General features: G+C 41.2%; 1 protein-coding gene across 2 annotated transcripts; it reads right to left on the reverse strand.

The window, feature by feature from the left end:
- Nucleotides 1-8547: 8547 nt before the first annotated feature.
- Nucleotides 8548-19949, reverse strand: AQP4 (aquaporin 4). 2 transcript variants are annotated; one of them, XM_074549978.1, is made up of 5 exons: nt 19789-19949; nt 15404-15818; nt 14319-14483; nt 13882-13962; nt 8548-12120 (listed from the first exon to the last, which is right to left on the reverse strand). In XM_074549978.1, exons 1-5 carry the CDS (start codon nt 19818-19820, stop codon nt 11842-11844), a joined length of 972 nt encoding a protein of 323 aa, XP_074406079.1. In that variant the 5' UTR covers nt 19821-19949; the 3' UTR covers nt 8548-11841. The 2 variants fall into 2 exon arrangements, with proteins under 2 accessions (XP_074406079.1, XP_074406081.1); XM_074549980.1 differs by having other exon boundaries at nt 15404-15695; nt 19789-19945.
- Nucleotides 19950-20908: the final 959 nt, after the last annotated feature.

The following is a 20908-nucleotide window of genomic DNA, read 5'->3' on the forward strand; positions in this document are numbered from 1 at the left end:
GAAATAAGCAGAGGCTATGACAAATCTACTCCTTCCAGTGTAAGAACAGGTTTGTAGGTAGGGTAGAAAAGTATTAATACATAAAAGGTGGGAAAAATTTTCTCTCTGATAGAGGCGTACCTTGGATATGCTCAACATTTTTTCCCTTACTAAGTGACTTGGATAAGTGTACAGGACACAGAGAAAGGATAAATTACCTTTGTAGTCCAATGGTACTTGGCATAAAGATAAAAGACAACACCTGGTTTGATGTGATCCTTGTTATCCTGCTGCCTCTGCACTGTTCAGTTACCTCCAGTCCCCAGGGCTGTTTGTTTTATCACATTTCTAGCCAATAGCTCTCTAGTGTGAGTGCCAGGCCCCTGTGACAGAGATCATACTTTGTTATGAGCTTGCACACTTTGTAGCAGAGTGAAGCCTTGACCTCTGGGTTATCATGCTATGATAACTCCCAATGCTGACAGTCTGATCTGCTGGTACAGAATTACAAGTAATAAAAACTGATGAACATTTAGGTCAAAGACCAAAACTCACAGCCTTCCTAAATGCATTGATTAGGCTGTTAGGCCACATCTCTGTTTGCTGGAAATGCCATGGCTCCTGTATATTGCTGTCAGCCTAGTTGTTGTCAAAAAGATGAAACTGCCTACTTCCAATTATTATGGCACCACTTTTCTATACCATGGTCCCCTAAAAGCACTTGGATAATGCTTGCTGCTTGCAGACATTGCATGCTGTTGGCACATGTTTGTTTTGTATCTAGCTAAGCATGGAAATGGTCAGACATCCTCTCAAGAATTAGTCTAAGGCTTATGGGGTGTCACTGTCCCGTTGCCCCTTTACTACCTCCTGAGCAAAGCCCCTAGGACTGATCACATGAATGGTCTTCAAATGCATCTTCTGTCAGCTTGACATAAATAATTGTCATAGACTGCTAAAACAAAGTTGCTTTTCACTGAGGAGCTTTCATTTGCTCTTACCAAAGTTTTATGGGAGACAACTAACCCAGAATAAAGTGTCTGGTAGACGGTGCCTATGCTTGTGAGAAAACCAGTCACTGAAAAAAAGCATGTTGACAATTTCTTCTCGAGATCCCACAGCCTTTCTCTGTGTCAATGATTAAAAACTTTTGCTTCTTCCAAGGAGATTGGATGCTTTATGGAGCACAGTCCAATGGGGTAACCTCAATTCTGGTAATGAGGACTTAAAGCACATAATCTCGTAATTTGAAAAACTTATTTTTGCTATCACTGGACAGAATCCTGACTTAACCTCCCAGCACAACAGCATTGTTTCCATATATTAGTTTGACTGAGTAGGAGCAGCAGAAAAAGGAGATCCCATTTATTAACAAAGATTAGAGCAATTTATTGTTGCATCTGGGACTTTGAGATCATCTTCATGTTGGCCTTACTAATTAGCAACATAAACTCCTGCTTCCCTTATGAGATTGGTTTGCAACTGGAATTTGACAGAAGCTATAAAGAAATGTTCTGAGAAACTACTCAGGATGATATATTGGAGAAAAAACCCTAAAATACAGTGCAATTCCTCATGTGTAACAACTAATATGAGATATTATTTGCTGTGAAACGCCTTTTGAAGTGTCTACTTTCATGCTCTTTATTTCACCATCTATCTTTACACAAATTTTATTCTTAGCACAAATAATTTTCCCATAGTCCCTTTGCATTTACGTTAGCAGTGTCACACTGCACAGAAACACAAAACCACCACCACTGCAGCCTCTCTGGCAATTTTTGTTAACCATTGTCTGAGACAGCTTCCAAGCCACCTCCTAGTATGCTGATCAAGACTTCTGTTTCCGACAGATCCAGCCCCATCCAGAGATTTTTTGAGCTCCCCTGCGCTGCCGTGAGAGGCATCACCAACCTAATCCCCTGACAGCATTTAATCCCTGAGTCATTCCTAGTGGAGATACTTTGCATGCTTCATCTGCTAGAGAAGCACAGCATCATTAAAAACAACTAATGACACAAATTTATAACATCATTGCTACTTGTGAAGTGTTTCATCAGCCTGTCTGTATTCTCATACCCTGGATTCTCAGATCGTGATGTTTCCAGATCTCACAATTGTATTAAGTGATCACATGTGAATGAGGGGAAAAAAGTCAAACAAAATGTTTTTAATTTAAAACTCCTCTGAATTTAAAAAGAGAATGTTTTGATTCTGAATCTTACAGCAGAACTGACAATATTTTGGATTTCACACAACAGTTATTGTAAAGCTTTCCCAATGGTATTCCAAATTTGATTATTGTTGTTTTCACCAAACAGAGAGCACAAACCAAACCAAGACAAACCCTCTCTCTAATTTAACAGTAGCTGTGTCCCCTAAATGCTTACTAACAATCTCTTTCAACCCAAAACTCAAATCTGTGGGTCTAGAGTAGCTCAGTATCACAGATAACCCCCAGTAGCCTTGCCATGCAGGAGAGCTGGCAACAAGTGACAGGTGGAGGGAGTTCTGTTATCAACTAAAAACTTGAGACTGATTAAAACAGGGAAGAGAGAAATGTCTGTATTAGCTCTGCTGATATTCTGAAGTAGAGGATCTGGTAAAACCTGCAGTCATGACTGGAAAAAAACTGGCTGATCTTCAGGACTTCTGACCTGGATTGCATTCAAGAAAGTACAAAGCAGGTGAGAAAAACCCACAAAGTCTCTGCAGAAGCAAGCTGTATTAAATTTACTCAGTGCAGGTGTAATGATTTGTTACTTAGAGAGAGCGTTCAAAGCTGCATGTTAAATCAAACCACAAGGACAACACTGTCCATGTAACAACCATGAGAGCACACAAGGCTTCCTCTTTCCAGATTTATCTGCAACATAAACAATTTAGGTTGGCTGGAAAAATGTTAACATTTGTAAGAGAGAAAACACCAATGTTCAGAAAAGAAAGATGGGAGTCAGAGTGCCTGTTTTATCTTTCCTGTTAAAGTTTACTTTTAAATCTGTGGGGTAACAAGGGTGCTTAAAGACTTATTAACCATAGGTTTTATACCTATATATATTATTTACATGTACACATAGAGACACATATATGTAAATATTACTTTATATACATATGTGTGTATATAATGTTATATACATATATAAAAATACATATGACATTATTATTTATTTATGACATTAAATATATAAGTATATTAATAAATATAAATATAAGTAAATGACACTATATATACACACGTTTGTAAATTTAAACATTGAATTACATATATACACATATATAAATGTAATAGTAAAAACAGTTTTGACCATTCCTAGAACTACAGGACTCAGTATTTGAAACCTGCTTTAGCTATGGAGTTTCCTTCTGACTCTGGAAAGCTTAGGCATTTCCCACCCTCTGACTGCAAACTGGAAATTGGTGTCTAGGTTTTCACCTCATGTTGTTAGGACTATACATTTCCCAGTTAACCTTGAAAACTGAGATGTTTTATTATTGATGATAGTTTGTGTTTGCAAGAATATAAAATGACAACTTTTCAGACTCCTTCCATCACCTAAGACTCCAGCACTGGAGAAGAATATAAGAAAAACAAGTTTTATTTAGGCAATTGTCTCAAATATGTAGGTTTAATGATAAATTCTAAATTATTAGCAAAATGTTGAGAAAATGGATTAAAGAGGGCTGAATTCAGAAAAAAAAACCTTTGGTATATCATGAACAAGAGTTCATAGAAACTCTGTATTTTGTTAAGATATTTTGTTAAGAAAAATGCAATCTGAAATGAAAATGAAAAATCTGAATCACAAGTTCAGATGCTTGGAGCTTCATTGTGAAAGCCTTTGCGGTTTCCTTAGGGTCCCAAATTCATTGAAGGGACAGCTGTCTGTGCAGGAAATATAGAGAAAAGGAGACCATACAATGGAGGATGCCATCAGATCCTGCACAGCAAACATGTCAAACAGCCAGAAATGTTCAAGCATCCTTTTGACAATGAAAGGGAAAAAAAAAAGAAAATTAATTGTTCTACTTAATTCCATTCAATGTTTGTGGATTCAACCTGTAGAAAAAATTAAAGCTAAATGTGAACAACCTGAAAAAACCAGAACACTGTAAGAAGAAGACCAAACTGCCCCCCCCCCCCCAAAGCCCCCCAAACACACAGAACAATATTTCTTACTGGGGGGTAATAAAATAATTTTGCTTTGACCTTTTCCTCACCACACAGACACAATAGCAATAGCTGCTATATATAAACCTTAGATGCTCTTCAGCTTTGCTCTACCAAAGCATATTTATTTTAACTCAGGAAGGCTAGTGGTAAAAGAAATTGGGGGATGTTTTATTTACACAATGATAAATTAACCTATGGATCTTTTCTCTAAGGGTAGCTCTAGGAATGACTAGGATGCAGAGAGATCCAAATGGACTTTTTGACCTCTTTTGTTAAAGCTCCCTCCATGGCATTTGTTGGGCTTTTTCAAAGCTAAAAGGTTGGAGGACACAAAGCTTTATTCTCACATTTTAATCTTGAGGCTAGAAAAGCTTCTGCATTCATGCCCTAGCAATGTTTGCCTCCAGTAAATCTGAAGCATGCTGGGCAGCTGTGGAAGGAGGGCAAAAAACAAAAAAGCCTTGTGTCTGAAACATTTGTGTTTGTGTGCATCCTACCCTGTACAGCTGGTCTGACTCAGCTCTGAGAAGATGCTGTGCAGCTGTTTCTCTGGAGCAATACCTGTGGGCAAACAACAGCACAGTCCAACATCTCTGTACATCTTCCTGATCTCCAGGGTTCATTTTGTCCCTGCTCTGTCATCTTTAATCATGAAGCATTAGGCTTATTTTTACTGGATATTCATGCACATATGTTCAGAACTTACAGGGACAATCAGCCATTGTTCCAGTTTTCCTATTGATGTTTTTCTTGCAAATCAGAGCCCAGGGACTGGCCACAAGCCCAAATCCCATCTTTTCAAAACTGATTACTTCTTTGCTGGGACACTGTTTGCTCTACTGCAATTGTCTAAGACTGGGTTTGGCTGGTGCAAACTCACTTCATCTCTTCTGGAAGCAAAGGCAGGATTTACCCTACGAACTGTACAGCTCTGGCAAGTCAAAGCAGATGAAATGCCCCCTTCCACTCTGGGGTAATTCTGCTGCTGGCTAAAAAAGAGGCCCCCAGACCAAAGGGGCAGCAGCAGCTAGAAGAAGCTTGCAGAAGGGGATCTATAGACTAAACCATCTCATTCCAGCTCTGATGAGCTCATTCAGCTGGAAAGGCAAAACAAAACAAAATATGCACGCATTCCTGTCTGAATATGGGACCACAAGGCAGCTAGGCACTGAGACACCATGCAAATGGAAATGATTAAGTACTGGAACAGAATAGCAGAGATATCACTAGGAACTATCAAAGGAAATTTTTGAGGAAAAATGAATGACTCTCCAATGCCCTGAGATTTTCTGTTCTACAATAATGAAATAATTCCCACAGAATAAATGAAATTAACACTAAGGTAGAGTGGAATAATGGCAAAATATTTTGCATGCTAGAAAATTACAAAATGTCTAAGGTAATTTTAAAATTAAAATCAATTTTTAAATGGTTGAAGTGTGGGGAAAGAAAACCTTGTGGCAAATGGACTTTGGGAGGAAGAGCAGCAGAACCCAAATGGCTCTGTGGCAGTAGGAGATGGCCATGACCCCATCTCAAGCTGAAAACCATATGGCTCAGAAAAAAAGTGGAAATAAATGACCAAGTCATTAGGATCCCAGCGGGGCATGCAGCAATCCCAAATGGCAGCTGGTCTCCCACAGTTTTACCCACTGATCTTGCCCACTGCTGGGAAGAAGTAAACACCATGGCTGTGCCACATTGTGCCTCCCTGCACCTCTCACCCACAGGCGTGTGCACACACATGCACGTATGTGCACATTTGAATAGACACCTGTTTATTAACAAGAAACTCTAGGCATGCTGTGAATTCCAGATTTTTTTAATGAAGATTCATATCAGAAGGGAAATAGAGATGAAACATCACAGGAAGCTCACAGCTGTGCATGAGCAGAGAATAGCAATTGGGAGATCTGTTTGCAGGTATGCCCACAGAAAACCTCTGCCTCTCCCCATCCCACATGGCAAGGTGAGAGACAAATAATACAAGCTCCTTTTGCTTTTCCAAAGAACACTGTGATAGCTTTTTTTGTCAGATTATGCCACAGCTCTTGTACTTGCAAAAGGATTGTTTTTCTAACGAGGCAAGAAAAGTCAAAAGAATTTAATGCCCAAGATAACAGTTATCAGTCTGATATAAATAAAGCAGCGTATAACGTTTGCAATACACTACAATCTACAACTGATAAAGGAGTCTAAAGCCAAATGAGGGTTTAAAAGCAAGCTGATATTGGAAATATCTGCTAAGTTCTCTCTTTAAGCAGATGCCTGGGTCACATTTGCTGTTTGTAGCTGCTGTTGCTGAAGCCAGTGTTGACACTGAAGCCTAGAGTAAGGACATTTCTCACTCAGCAGAGCTCAGTCTCTCCATGGGATCCAAAAAAGGCTCAGATGAGATCCAAAAGCTTCTCCCACACCCTCATACAATAGGGACCATGTTTTAATTATGTACTGATACCTTTGTGCCAGTAATCCCCAGTAAGAAGTATACTACAAAGATCTCCCTTGCCCATGTGGTTGCTTCTGTGTTCTTCCCAGGACCCTTCATCTTAACACTGCAGACAGCTCCATCACTATGTGCTTGCCTTTGTAACTCTCCAGACACCCATATTCCTGTTTTGTTCTTGTTTAAAAATGTCAGAGTGGCTCCTTCCTCGTGTGATTGTGACACCAAAATAATTTTACTGGTTCCGCCTAAATTGCCTTGGGAGCCTGTTTCAGTAAGGTACAAACTATGTGTGTATTAAGTCATATGCAACATACACACTCCCCCTAAGCTTCTTGGGAAGTGCCTCTGGAGCTTGAAGAAGTTGAAGGCAAGAGCTGAAGCACTTCAAGGGGTGAATATCAGGCATGAGATATTCCTACTGATTAGAAGCTATCCCAGGTGATGGATTCTCATATTAGTCATTTCCAGGATCCTAATTTACCTCCATTAATGTCATAGGAGCTAAACGTTGCATTCTAAGCAAAGAGTTAGACAACTAGAAATGTAAATTCCCCAGGTTCTGATTTCCACTGAAGATTGTCATGGGAGCTTGGTCTCACAAACTGTTTTAGTGAAGGGTCTGAAGTGCCAGAATAATTTCTATCACTTTTCAAATCCTTGGCTCTCCACTAGTCCTATGAGTTTTTAATCCATTTGGCAAAATCAGTGATGTACATACATGACCTGGTTTCAGCTGGGATAGAGTTAATTTTTCCTCGGTAGCTGGTACAATGTTGTGGTTTTGGATTTGGCATGAGAATAATGTTGATAACACACTGATGTTTTGTGTTTTTTATATTAAACTGCTCTTATGTCAACATAAAAGTTTTGGTTTTGATTCTCCTCCCCATTCCACTGGACTAGGAGTGGGGGAGGTGAGGGAGTGGCTGTGTGGTGCTTAGTTCCCAGCTGGGATTAAACCATGACAACATACCAGCATAATTTTTGCTATAATTGGTTTAGCTCATTTCCTTAAAAATATTAAAACATTTGCACAAGCAGCTCTCTTCTCTGATGAATATTTTTCCACAGGAAATCATTCATTCTCTGTTGCATACATTTCCAGACTCCTCTTAGACATGTTCCATGGGTTGGATTTGGGGCTTTTCCTTATATTTCAGTCCCAAGCTTTAGGATCATGAAATGTTTCCAATGATCACAAGACGCCTTTTTTTTTTTTTTTGACACTTGTTTATTTGCAACAGTAGTGTGAGATACAGTAGAATACATGTGGGAACCAGATAATCATGTATTATTTTATAGTGAATTTTTCAGTAGATTATTCCAAATATTACATATGGAATTTTAAAGTTCTATTACATTAGTTCTGATATCATGGTGACTAAGCACTTAAACAATAAGCAGTCTTGTGGAAAAATCCATATACATAGTTTGCTTTACCTCCTTTGTCCTAAACTTCAGACTGCAACAGGATGACTTAGATCATATAAGTGGGTAGCAAATACTGCAGTCTATATTTACACATTATCTATTCAGAAAGTCCTTGAGAAACTCTGATACACACAGGCTGAACTGAGATACAAAAAATTGTGCATGGTGTTTTCACCTCTCACCTTGAAAAGAAAGACTCACGATGTAAATTCTCACATATTTTAATAAGATTAAAAATATTGGATGGTGTACAATATCCTGAATGTGTTACACAGCCAGCAGATAAGATGTTTCAGAGCACAGCAGCAGTTGCTCTGCCATCAAGCACTAGAAAGGTAGATGGCCATCGAGCTTTCTAAACACACACTGTGGTAATTACTAATAACCAGAAAAAAAGCACATTTTGAAAAACTGATATGCAAATACACGTGACAAACCTAAACACAGCATGAGATGAATCTCACTCCTACTTCCACGAAAAGGTGGAATGCTTGGACAGAAGGGTTTTCATGACAACTTGGATGCTGAAGGGTTTCTTCTTTTTTTTTTTTCCTGAGAATAGCTAGAATTTGGGTGATGAACTCCTCAGAGTGCACATAACCTAAAAGGTATTTGTGTGCTTCAATAGAATCACCCTTGGCTTCCATGCTTTCTTTTCAGAAACCCAGAGACTTAATATTATGAAGGTGCTTGTTAAAGTGCAAATATAGCATTGAAAACAATCCTGCTATCATGGAGGAGTGAGACTCATCCTATTTTTGGGGCCCCAAAATGATGACAGACCTGCCAGTATTCCTGTGATTTCTATCCACAATCATAAAAAAAACTATTTCCCACCAAAACCAAGAAATGTTTTAAGAGGACATCAAGTATGTTATGAGATGCAGTGTAGAGCTGAAGAGCTTTAGAACACAAATCTCCCTCAAACAGTATCAAAGTACATGTTTAAAAAGAATACTAAAGCAAAAGTATCTTGAATCCATAAAAAGGTCATGCTAGCCTATTATTTAACCAAGCATGACTATTGTACAGTGATGATACCATTGCAAGACAGCTTAGAGGAGCACGTATCCCTGTGCTAATGGATGCTGAAGAGTGATGTTCCCTTATATGAATGTGGTGGGGCAGAACCACCTGTGATTACAGCCACTGCTAAGGATTTACTTTAGGGTGGGTCACTAGCCTCAAATTGAATGCATCTTCTTCCAAAATTAAACATATTGCTGAAAGCCTTGGATTTTAGAAAAAACACAGTGAAGTGTCTGAGAGAAGCCATCATGCCCCAAAAAAGCTCAGGATCATTTCCACTGTAGTCAATTACAAACTCCTCCACAAGTTTTAATCTGTGGGATCAGGAGCAGACTTACCCCACGTTGCTTACCTGCTAATGTCTAATGGCATGGCATCAACATTTACTGCCTGCTGGCCTCTATTTTAGGAAAAAGATCCTCCTAACAGAGGTGGCTGGTGCTATGCTCACATTATGCTCACCTCAGCAGCAGAATCAAGCTGGGTGAGGAAAACACACATCAAGCCATTTGTGTAAAGGACCCTTAAGCATAAAGCAAATCACAGCTTCTTATTTAAATAACACAGTACCATGCAAAATTCACAAATTAAGGAGTGTCTTTAAGTACAAAAAAATGCAAACCTTTGCTTAAAAATCCACCAATTTTATGTGTATTACTCTTTACTTTTTTAAGCCATGCAAAAGGTTTAACCAAAATGTCCCCTTAACAAATACAGATTGGAACTATGTAAAAGAAAAAGCCCAACTTACTGCCTAGACAAATCCCCAACAAGTTTTGATCTTTCTCACTGAATTTCTTTATCATGGTAGTTATCCATCTGAGCAGAGATGGACAACTACCACCTGTGGATAACACTACACCTGTGCTGCCCTTCCCTTGGGATACTTAGTCCTTGCTGTGGGAAGGAGCTCTTATCTGCAATTTGACATTGTCCATTGCAGGTCCCCAGCCATGCTCAACTGCAAATGCAGGAAGGAGTCATGAATCTCATGCTCAGTGCAAGGAACTTGCACCACAATAACAGGGATTAAGACAAGAAAAATGTGGAACTTGAAAAAGGACACGCTGGGACTATACAAGGCTGCAAGCTGGGATACTAGAATTGCCCTTGGATCATAGTGCACAGATTTGAGGGTGTAGTGGTTTATTATCTCATTAGAAACATCTAATTCCCTGTAATAAAGATTGCATGTAGAGTATGTCAAAGAACAGATGAGGCTAATACAGCCCACAGTCAGGACTAATATTTTTTTTTCCCTCTCTTTTTGCTAAATAAGCAGGGATAGGTTTTCAATTTAAAAATAAAAACTATATAATTACGGTAATAATACCATGCTCCTGACTGCTCTGCAGCTGCATATTGTAAAACTCAAAGCCACTGATCAGAAACAAAAGCAGTAAGTCAGCAAAAGCTTTACAGAAATGTTTTGCTGGGGTGATTTTGTCTGGCAAAAACCTCTATAGGGGAAAGACTGTTTACCAAACATATTTCATGTCCTTTTGCCCCTAAAACACCCTGCAAGCACTTGAACCTTTTTCTAACAACAGATAAAGAAACCTTTGCCAGAGGTGTAGTTTATGACTATATGAACACAGGAACAAGCAGTGAACCTGTTCAAATAGTTAGGCATCAGTTACAACAAAAAGCCAGAAGCAGTCATATTTTTATCATCTGTTATAAAAAAATATTTCCCAATCAGTGTCTCAATACAGTTAAAAGTTAAAACCCCTCTACATTACTAATAAATTAAAAAAAACACTATCTCCAACCATCTCGTAAGAAAATAGGTGAGTAATTTAAACCTTTAGTTTACATAAATTAGCACAGAAATGTGTATTCAAACAAGTGCACTGAAAACAGATATGCCTTCTTTTCTTCTGATATCTCTTATTTAAGTTATTAAGTAACAGGAAAGCCTTTATATTCTTTGCATGACCTTGAGAGTCTGCTAACACTGAATGGTCAATAGTCAAACCCCAGGAGAATGTTTCACCAGATAGACAATGACAAGAGGGAGCATGAAGTACAGTCCACTGCTTTGCAGCCTTATTACCCTACACTTCAACATTCCATTTCAGCACATTTACTCTTGGGGATGAAGGTAATGTATTTATACAGTGAATCCGATGAGTGAAATTTGATGGGTTGATAGAATTTTTTTTCTTAAAAGCCTGTTAAAGTATCATTTTTTTCAGAGGTAGTCTGCAAGGCATTAGTGATGTACATGAGTGGAAACAATATTCCTTTGCTTGACTGTGGATAAAACTCTTAAATAGTGCTGGTGCTGTCTCTGAACCTCGCAGAGAAGGCTTAATGGGTAAGATGTTATAATCGGTGCTGACAACAGCCAATTAAGTGTCAGAAGAACAATCTGATAAGTAGGTCTTCATGTCAATAGGCATTTCCTGGTACGTCTTAACTGTCAATCTGGATGTTACACATCTCTATCTTTATCTCATTATTGACTGCTTTATTAAAGGAGAATGCTTTCATCTCCTTTTTTTTGACTTTGGGGTTGCTCCAGAAAGAAGGAAAGGAAAATACTAGGAATAAGTCTAAGTTTGGAATAATTGATGGGGAGTCCTAATTATAGCAAAGTCCTAATCTTCCAACCGAGCAGGTGTATGGTTTGGTGACACCACTCCGTGCATGTGCCCACACCATACCTTTCAAGAAGTGGATGGTGCTCAGTCTAGAGGAGATCTGTTTCTTTAATGGGTGGAAGGATATCTGTGGACGTGCTAGCAGGCCGCTCTCTGCTTTCAGTGCTTCTTGCTAGTCATACGGAAGACAACACCTCGCTGGATGGGTCTCTTCCCTTCTTGTCCTCACCCCTGTCGATATCAATCACATGAACTATGCCAGGCTTCAGGATCAGGTCATCGGTCTCTACGTGGCTCCTGTTGTCATCCACCTCGATGTACTTGCCCTTGGAGGGCTGGGTGGCCTTACCAAAGACGTCTTTGAAGCGGCGCTTGAGCTCAACGTCCGGGCAATAGACGTACTCGTACAGAGCACCGGCAAGGACGGCTCCGATTATCGGTCCCACCCAGTACACCTGCAAAAAAAGGGGTGGGGAAAAAATCCCAGGCATTAAGCTTTTAAATTAACAGTGATAAGAAGGCTGACAAAGATTGCCCACTTCTCTGAAGTGAAGTAATTTTGTCAAGTTTTATTGATCTATCAGGAAGTTAAATCAAGTTTTATTGATCTATGTTCTTCACAGGGAGCTTCTTCTAAACTTTTCATTCCTCACTGCCAGCTATAGACCACAAGTATGGACTCTTTGCAAGCAGACACACAAAGGAAACATTGATGTAGAAAAGTTATTTTCTTCCTGCATTTTGAACCAAGATGACAATGAACTTCCAAGGAAAAAAAGCCCTTCCTAGTGTACACACAAAGGCCCTTCCTAGTGTACACACAAAGAGTTCTGCTTTGGTATTTCAGAATAATGTTTCCAAAATATTTTGAATTTGGCATTTAATCCTACACAATACAACAGGCAGTCAACTACAACAGGCAGTCTGATAATCTAATTTAAATAAACAAATACAATGGACATAACCCAACTTTGTAGGTACCTATCTACTTAATCATGACCAGCAGCAGTGCAGTGACATTAGCAGGTGCCAAAGTCCACAGGCTTCTGTCGATGGTATGCCAATATCACTGCTCTGGAGGAAGAGAAAAGGCTGTCTTTCCAAGTGGCCAGGGCAGTAACTAAGCTTCTCCTGCAAGTTTGTCCACGGTGCATTTGTTTATTGTTTATTGCTTTACTTATAAATTACAGGCTTCCTCAGAGTATGGATAATTAATCTTGTGAAAAACTACAGCAGTTTTTCATATGAACAAGCCATTCACTGATAACTGGGTAAATCTGCCTCAATAGGATAACTCTTGGGAACAAAGTTACACATGGTATCGTGTTTGCAGAATTGAAGCCTTAGGGCCTGAAGACAATGCTGTTTCTATTCTTAGCTGCAGTGGGAGCAATGTGGGCTTCATACTTTAAAAATCAAGAAAATCCTTATATGCATTGTAATATACAGCTCTTCAGTCTGCACTGAGTGTGTCTCTAGAAGTGATTTCCCTCTCTATAATTAGGTGAGGCTGAGCTGTGATCCATCTTTCCCTTATAAAATATGAAATGTTTTTTTGTAAGTTGGATGCTATAGAAATTTACTGCATCATTCACAGCCTGCTTATAACATTATTTCCTGTGCAACTGCGCCTGACTAAGCTGACACTTTCAAACTGAAGCAGGTAACATCTGGCCTGGTCTGCAAATACCAGACTGCAACCTCTTCATCTCTCACTGCAGGCATTTGCTGACGCAGGTTCTCCCCCAGGAACCAGATCACAGAGGGTCCCTGTTCTCATTTTATACATCTGCCCCAGTTTGCTGCAGAACCAGGCAAAATGTGAAGCTGACAGAATTACTTCCATAGCTCCTCACCAGCAGGACCAGAGGGGTTTGCAATCTGCCTTGGAGGATTTTTCTTTCCAGCAGTTCAATTCTTTCAGTCTCCTTGGGTCGCTTTTTTCATTTTTGTTTGGAACTTCTCCTATGATTTCTTTTCTACCCAAGCTATTACCTCCACAAAATGGCCCCCGAAATAGTAAGATGCTATTCCAAACATGCTGCATGCTGCACTGCAGTCCTAGATGAGGAGATGATGATGCCTAAGCTTGGGGCAGGTCAGTGCCTGTCTTCCTTGGGGATGGTCTCTATGGGATGTACTGGGAGCAAATGATGTATGAAAAATCCTGACCACTGTTTGTCACTATGGTAGAGGAAGTATGAAAGGAGAGTTACCCATTGGTTTTCCCATCTTCCCATAATGACAGCAGGTCCAAATGATCGAGCTGGGTTCATGCTGGCACCGGTGTAATTGATCTAAAGCAGAGAGAAATGCTGCCTGTTATTAAAGTCTGGAAGGCAGTGATTTGATTTCTATGGGACCACCCTGGTTTTGTACAGCTCCTCCTCTTTACAACAGATATCATCACTCTCCTGAGTCTTAACATAAAGTTAAAAAAAGTCATCACATGAACAGCCAGAAAAGTTCTGGTGCAACACCCTACCCAAGGGGACACTCCTGAGACTCCAAAGGGTTTTGGCATGGGTCCATAAAGAATACGGCAGCTATATAGCTGTAATTGCTCTAATGGTCACAAAAGTTTCCATTTACTTCTGAAGTAATCATAAAGGGTGAAGGGATCTATTTTTTTAAAGAGAAACCATTAACTTACAGCAAATAAGTGTCCAATTGCAACAGAAAATCCAATTGCTAAAGCTACTGAACCAGTGACATCACTTCGTTTTGAATCACAGCTAGCAAAAATAGTAAAAACCAGCTGGAATGTAATTATCAATTCCACCAGGAGTCCATGCCCAGCAGAAAGATCTCTGTGTACCTGGAAGAAGGCAAAGAAACACCAGAAATGAAGAAAAGGTGATTTTGTAAATCAGAAAACTATCACATGCACAAATTGTATTTCAATGAATGGTATTTCTAAATAGTACAAAGTGAAAGACAACAATGAACTTTTAGAGGTACAGATTCCCCCCTCTTCACCCTTCTCCCCTTTTGTAAAAACTTTTAAATGGTTTTTTATTTTGAGAAACATGGAAAATCATTGCTGGACTGAGAACAGAAGGCTTAACAATAACATCCAACTGGAACTTCAGAGTTAGACTGCAGAGCTATAGTTTATTTTTACACAGGGATTTGCAAATGCTGCACTTCGCTTTCACCATTTTTTTTTCTTGGGAGCACTGTAATTTACTATTCAATTATAAATTCATTAATTAGCCCTGACTTAATTAATTTAAATTTCAATTAAAAATTAAGCAGTGTGCGGCTCAAGTGCATTTTAATAAGTCCTGCAACAGGGCTAACTGATGGCATTCCTTATTAGTTTAGAACAAAGCTGAAATCTAAGCCACCATCTATTTCAAAAGTATGTCATTTTAAATTGATGTTTTTTCAATCTCCATCATAATAGCATAGAATTAATTTCCCCCCTTCCCAGACCATATAAAAATGGCATTTCACGCATATATTATTTAAATTTTGTATGTAAATTAACATTACCTGCTGTCATCAGATTTGGGGAAGTTCTAGGAAAGAGAGCTTCTATAAAAAGATCAGCTATAACTATCACACTGCAGAAACCCATCCTAAGGAGAGCTTTAAGCCCTGTCTGGGTGTGGTAAATAAACCAGCAAGCTGTTAAAAATCTGTACCTGAGCTCTCCTCATTCTGTGTGACACTGATTCTATTTTCTCGGGGTCTGAGCTAGGCTAGTTCAAGAGGCAGAGGAGGAGAGATTACCGCAGTGACTCCCAGGCCTCCCACCACGCTGGGCGGTGTGACAAGGTAGAGGATGCCTGCACCCACGATGGCTCCCAGGCACTGGGCAATGATGTAGAAGACGGACTTGGCAAGGCTGATCTTCCTCGTGCAGACCATGGCCACGGTCACGGCAGGGTTGATGTGGCCTCCGCTGATGTGCCCAAAGCACTGCACCATGGTGGCAATGCTGAGTCCAAAGCAGAGGGATATAAGGACCATGTCCACAGGCAGAGGCTTCTCTGCTCCACCCCAGTTGATTGTGGAGCCGAGGCTGAGGAGGACAAAAATGAGCATGGCCAAAAACTCTGCCGAAACGGCTTTCCAGAAGGGCTGAGTCCAGACTCCTTTAAATGCCACCATAATTCTCTCACACTTACACAGACGTGCACACTTACTGAAAAGGAAAGCAAATCTTCATCAGAAGTCAACAAATAAACCTTAAGCTTTCCTGTTAGGGGCTGCTCTTCAGCAGACTTTGGAGAGAAGGTGGCAACACTGAGTATCCTTGGGCTGGGACAACCACAGACTACCCTCCTACAGCAGACTGCCCTTAAATCATGCCCAGTGTTGGAGTGTCTGCAGGACACAGGGTAATTAATCACTCCTTATGATAACTCTGTATAGTTTCAGCTCCCAAAAAGCAATGTCCATGTATTTTGAAATGACCATGAAATTAAGCGTACTCTTCTATGGTAGCTGGCCTCTGATTTAGAGGCTGTATAGCTCTACCACTTCCAGTGGCCTGTTGATCATCATGTTCATTAAATCAGTGAGTACCCTCTTTTTCTATGCAAACCTGTCATTTTCACAAAGCAGGTAAGATAATTCAATAAAAAGCAGTATCTTAGTTGAAGTCTAGTGGTTTTGATGACAGTGTAGTGTTGGGGAGTTGCCCTGGGAGCTGGAAGAGAAAGTTTATTTCCTTGAACACTCACACAGATCAGTATTTCAATTTATATTTATGCAAAGAGCAGTTTCTTCACTGTGGATAGTGGGTGGAAATTGAATTCAGGCAGGAGAATAGATGCAATCCTACATTCTGACCTTTAAATCAATTGTGTAATCAATAAAATGCTTTCTTTTGGGCTAACGGCGCCAATTGAGCTGGGGAATAGAGCAATATTTTCTGCGTGTGTGGTGTGTAAAACTCTGCATGGAAAAGAAAGAAGTGTCTTGGCTTTTCTTCCTGTCTGGAGATGCTATTTATTAGTCTACACCGCCTTCCTGGTGAGTTACAATTTTGCTAGATGTTCAGATACCTATGAAAGTGGGTCACCAAAGAAAAGTTATTTGTGGTATTAATAAATTAGGAGAATAAGCCAAAAGGAAAGCATTTTAATTAGTTTCTAAGGAATGCTAAAAAGATTCTTCTCTAAAAACAAAACCAAGAAACATCCGACCCATCCAAAAAGTAGAAAACAAAAGAAAGAATATTCAGCCGCTACATTTGGGAACAGAATTTCAAGTGGAAGATGGATGAATTTATGCTCAGTTGTCTACGGTAACTGAGCTACAATGCATATTTAATACCAGTTACATCAGAAAGGAGCATAAAAGGCATGTCTGCCCTTCTCAAGTCATTGCAAGAGGAATGGCCCATAAATTTCTTAACAGTTACAGTGAGTAAGGGAAAAGCAATTTAACGCTGTGACTGGAGCAAATAAATTGTTTCCCTGACTCATTTTCTATGCTAATTTACTCTGTATTTTGGATAGGCCTTTTGAGCTCTGTCTCAGTTCTCTAGACTCTCAGATGAGAACAATTAAATTCTCTCCTCAAAATGGCCCTTGTTAAGTGCTTATGAAGGGATCTGAGACACTTGAACAAGACAAGTTCCTCTGGAGAAGTGAAGCCAGAACCTCAAAAGAGAATAAAGTAATATCCCAAATCTTCTGATTTTAGGTCAAACTCAAGATAAATGGAAAGATGTTTTTGTAAGATCTCATATTAACAGTCAGTTAATGGCCAACCATCTAGACTAGACTTTTTGTACAAAATGAACCCAAAATCATTGCCTCCCTCAAAGCTGAAGCTCACAGGTATTTGATGTTCTTACCTTTGAACTCTATGGTCAGATTCTTAACACTGAAACTTAAAGGCTTACCTCTGATTCCCTTAATGATTCCTCGCTAATAATTTAGCTTAGTGAACTGAGTAAGAGATAGGTGCTATATCCATACTGAGAAAAGCTCATTTTCCCAGTTCCCTGGGCATGTTCCAGGTGAACATAGGGATGACACATACAGTGAAGCCCATGGAAGAGAAACCTGGGACCTGGGTGCACAGACAAGGGAAGCAGCACTCAGCTACTCTTTTATCCCTCAGCTCAGCTGGGATGCAACCTGGATTCCCCTGGTGCAAGCCCTGGTGTCATATTCAAGAATTTTGAAAAATTTCCAGCCAGCAAGGGCACTAAGGGGGGAATGTAGGTTTATGGAGCATGGTGACTTCTATTGTCTTTGTTCAAATGTGCCTGACTGTCTCTTTCTGTAATCAGGGAACAGCAAGATCAGCAGATTAATTACACACCTTCATCCCAGAAAGTGGACAGAAAAAGGTGTTTGTATTTGTCATTAAGACCATGCAGTTGGCTTCTCACTAGTTGTGGAACATCTTGGAAAATCACCTTAACAGTGAGTGTGTGTGTGCACGTGGAAGATCACACCTTCCACTGGACTGCTGGTGGGCCTGACTAGAAGGAGACTACCCCTTAGGAAAGATAGATCTCATATTGCTTCTCCAGCTGAAAGCACGTGCAGTCAATTCAGTCAATATTATCTGCAGCCCTGAAAATGCAGAAATGCTGCAGGCTAGCCAAATGCTTCAAACACAAAAACTGGCTCATCAATGTAAGTTTTTGTTTTTCCAGAGCATCATGCTACATAGAACTCTGTCAGCCATATTTACAGTTAATGATATAAATATCTATTTTTAATCCATAAAAATCCTTTTTTGAAGCAGTCTGTTCTTCCATGATTTCAACACTAAGCAAAATGCTCAGTTGTCAGGGCCAAATTTTTCTTTTAAAAGCCTTCACCTTTCCTCCCTACAGCAAAACCCTCTATAAATGTTAGTAAAAGCTTAATACTGTGTTTGAGCCCTGAGCCCAGGTTTTCACTTAAATTCAAAGGGAAACACCAACTTAGATATCAAAACCATCTCGAACATCCACTATTTGTTCAGCATGCAGTTAAATTTAAAGGCTTAGAGATGAGTCAGAGTGATGGCTGTGACAGGTCTGAAACTGAAATGGGACCTCTCAGCAGCTGAGATTTGCCATCAAAGTTGCAAAACAGGTTTTTTTTTAGTAGTTCACGTTTTCCTTAGATAAATTCAAAATACAACAGCAAACCGCTGTAATGTGATGGTCACACATTAGTTTCACAGGTGGGCACATTGGAAATTCTCTGGTCTAGGCTACGAGATTACACAGTAAATTGTGTCTGATAGGACACAAGGTGGGTTTTGCAGATCACGTTGCCAGCAAGGCTTCAGGCATGATTATGGCTTCAAAACCATAACAGTATAAATCATAACAAAGGTTTTCAGTACAAAATCAAACAGTATTTAAAAAATTCTTCGTTTTGTAACTAATATAATTTCAAGGAGCAGAGCACACATCCTGAAAGGAGGCTTGTGGCCAGCCACTCCACAGGACACTGCTGTGACACATGATTTCTGTGCGTGGTTATTTACAGTGGCATCTCCGCAGCAAACTCCCACGCTGCCCGACCTGGGCTCGCACGGCCGGCTGGAGCTCGAATGGACATCGGGCACCTGCCGGCCGGCTTTGAGGGACGAGGGCGACACGCCACTCTTGCAAAACCAGTGCACGGTCGCAGGGCTTGCTTGTAATCATTCTGCCCCATTTTCCAAAAAGCTGTTAAATGAGCGACTGGCAGGGGTATCCACAGCAGGTGGGGAGTCTTGGGAGCCCAGGACCGCAACTTCCTCGCTGTGCGGTACCTGGGCTTTCTCCACACACGTCTCTCTATTGCAAGTAGACAACGGAGTTTTAACATGAGGAAAGAGACTGCGAGTTTACTTCTCTCTGCATCCTTCGCATCTCTGATGTTAAAACTCCAGGCTCCGATAGTGCCTTCGGGAAGGGGGAGCTGCTGCCTGGCTGCCATCCCTCGGTGCAAACCGCAGGAGGAGAAAGGCAGCAGCGCGGAGGCAGAAAGGCAGCAGAGCGGAGCGCCGCACCTGGCACCGGACCGTCCCATCCCGAAACCACGCACCCCTCTCGCCGAAGCTTTCCATAAACTCATATTTGGTTTGGGGGGGGGCTGTCCCCTCCCGCCCGCCTGTCTCCCTCCTGTCCCCCGCCTGCCCTCCCTCCCCGCGCAGGGCCGCGCACTCACCCGCGGCGCGGAGCGGCCGCTCCGTCGCTCATGCCTCCCCGGCGGGCGCGGGTGAGCGGCGGGGCCGGCCGGGGGCTGGGACCGGGGCTGGGAGCGGGGTTGGGAGCGGGGCCGGGGCTGGGAGCGGGCCGGGGCGGGGGCGGGACGCTCCGAGCGTGCGGTGCTGCCCTCCCTCCCTACCTGGTGCGGCACTCGAGGAACGCGCGGCGGGGCAGCGGCCGCGGTCATGTGCCGCCGAGAGCAGGGCAGGGGGGTCGGGCTGGCGGGCAGAGAGAAACGAGAGCGCCGAGCTCCTGCGGCGCGGGGCCGCCCGGCAATGGGGAGGACGCAAAAGCTGCTCGGTTTCTTCTCTGCCGCTCAGTGTATTGAAGCGAAAGCAGCCCTAGTAGCTCAGCAGACAGGGAGTTTTATCCATCTAAAATGCCTGTTAGTACCTTACTAGAACTCTACTGGTTACAAAATCATAGAATCATAGAATATCCTGAGTTGGAAAGGGACCCACTAGGATCGAGTCCAGCTCCCGGCTCTGCAAAAGACAGCCCCAAGAATCACACCATGTGCCCGAGAGCATTGGCCGAACACCGCTTGAGCTCTGGTGCTGTGACCACTTCCCTGGTGAGCCTGTTCCACTGCCAAACCACCCTCTTGGTGAAGAATCTTTTTGTAGTGTGCAACCTAAACATGTCCTGACACAACTTCATGCTGTTCCCTCGGGTCCTATCATTGGTCACCATAGGGAAGTGATCAGTACCTGCTTTTCACTGCCTCTAGACTGTGATGGGTCTCCCCTCAGTCTCCTTTTCTTCTGGCTGAACAAGCCAAGTGACCCCAGCCATTCTGCTTTTGGCTTTCCCTCTAGGTCCTTCACCCTCCTCATAGCCCTCCTTTGGTTGCTTTCTAATAGCTTTATATAGATCTTACATTGTGTTTTGTTTGTTGAAGTTGCTAAATTGAATAAAGTTTTGACTAGTATGAATTGCCAAATGGAGACCACTGGAAAATAGCATTCAAATTAGACTGTGATGTTGTCTGTTGAGGAAATTCACACGGTCATTACTCAGTGCCTCTGCAGCATGAAAACAATACAATGAAAAACAGCCCTTCATGTAATAAAGAACCC

Source organism: Zonotrichia albicollis, chromosome 1 (assembly GCF_047830755.1).
Source record: "Zonotrichia albicollis isolate bZonAlb1 chromosome 1, bZonAlb1.hap1, whole genome shotgun sequence".
Taxonomy (NCBI): Eukaryota; Metazoa; Chordata; class Aves; order Passeriformes; family Passerellidae; genus Zonotrichia; species Zonotrichia albicollis.

Bases quoted from the DNA above. Each gene is read 5' to 3' on its own strand.
- AQP4 (XM_074549978.1), bottom strand. From the start codon at position 19,820: ATGAGCGACGGAGCGGCCGCTCCGCGCCGCGG. The intron at 14,484-15,403 runs GTAATCTCTCCT...GCCTTCTTCCAG, and splicing joins GAGGCCTGGGAGTCACTGCG to GTACACAGAGATCTTTCTGC. The intron at 13,963-14,318 runs GTAAGTTAATGG...TCTCTGCTTTAG, and splicing joins CAATTGGACACTTATTTGCT to ATCAATTACACCGGTGCCAG.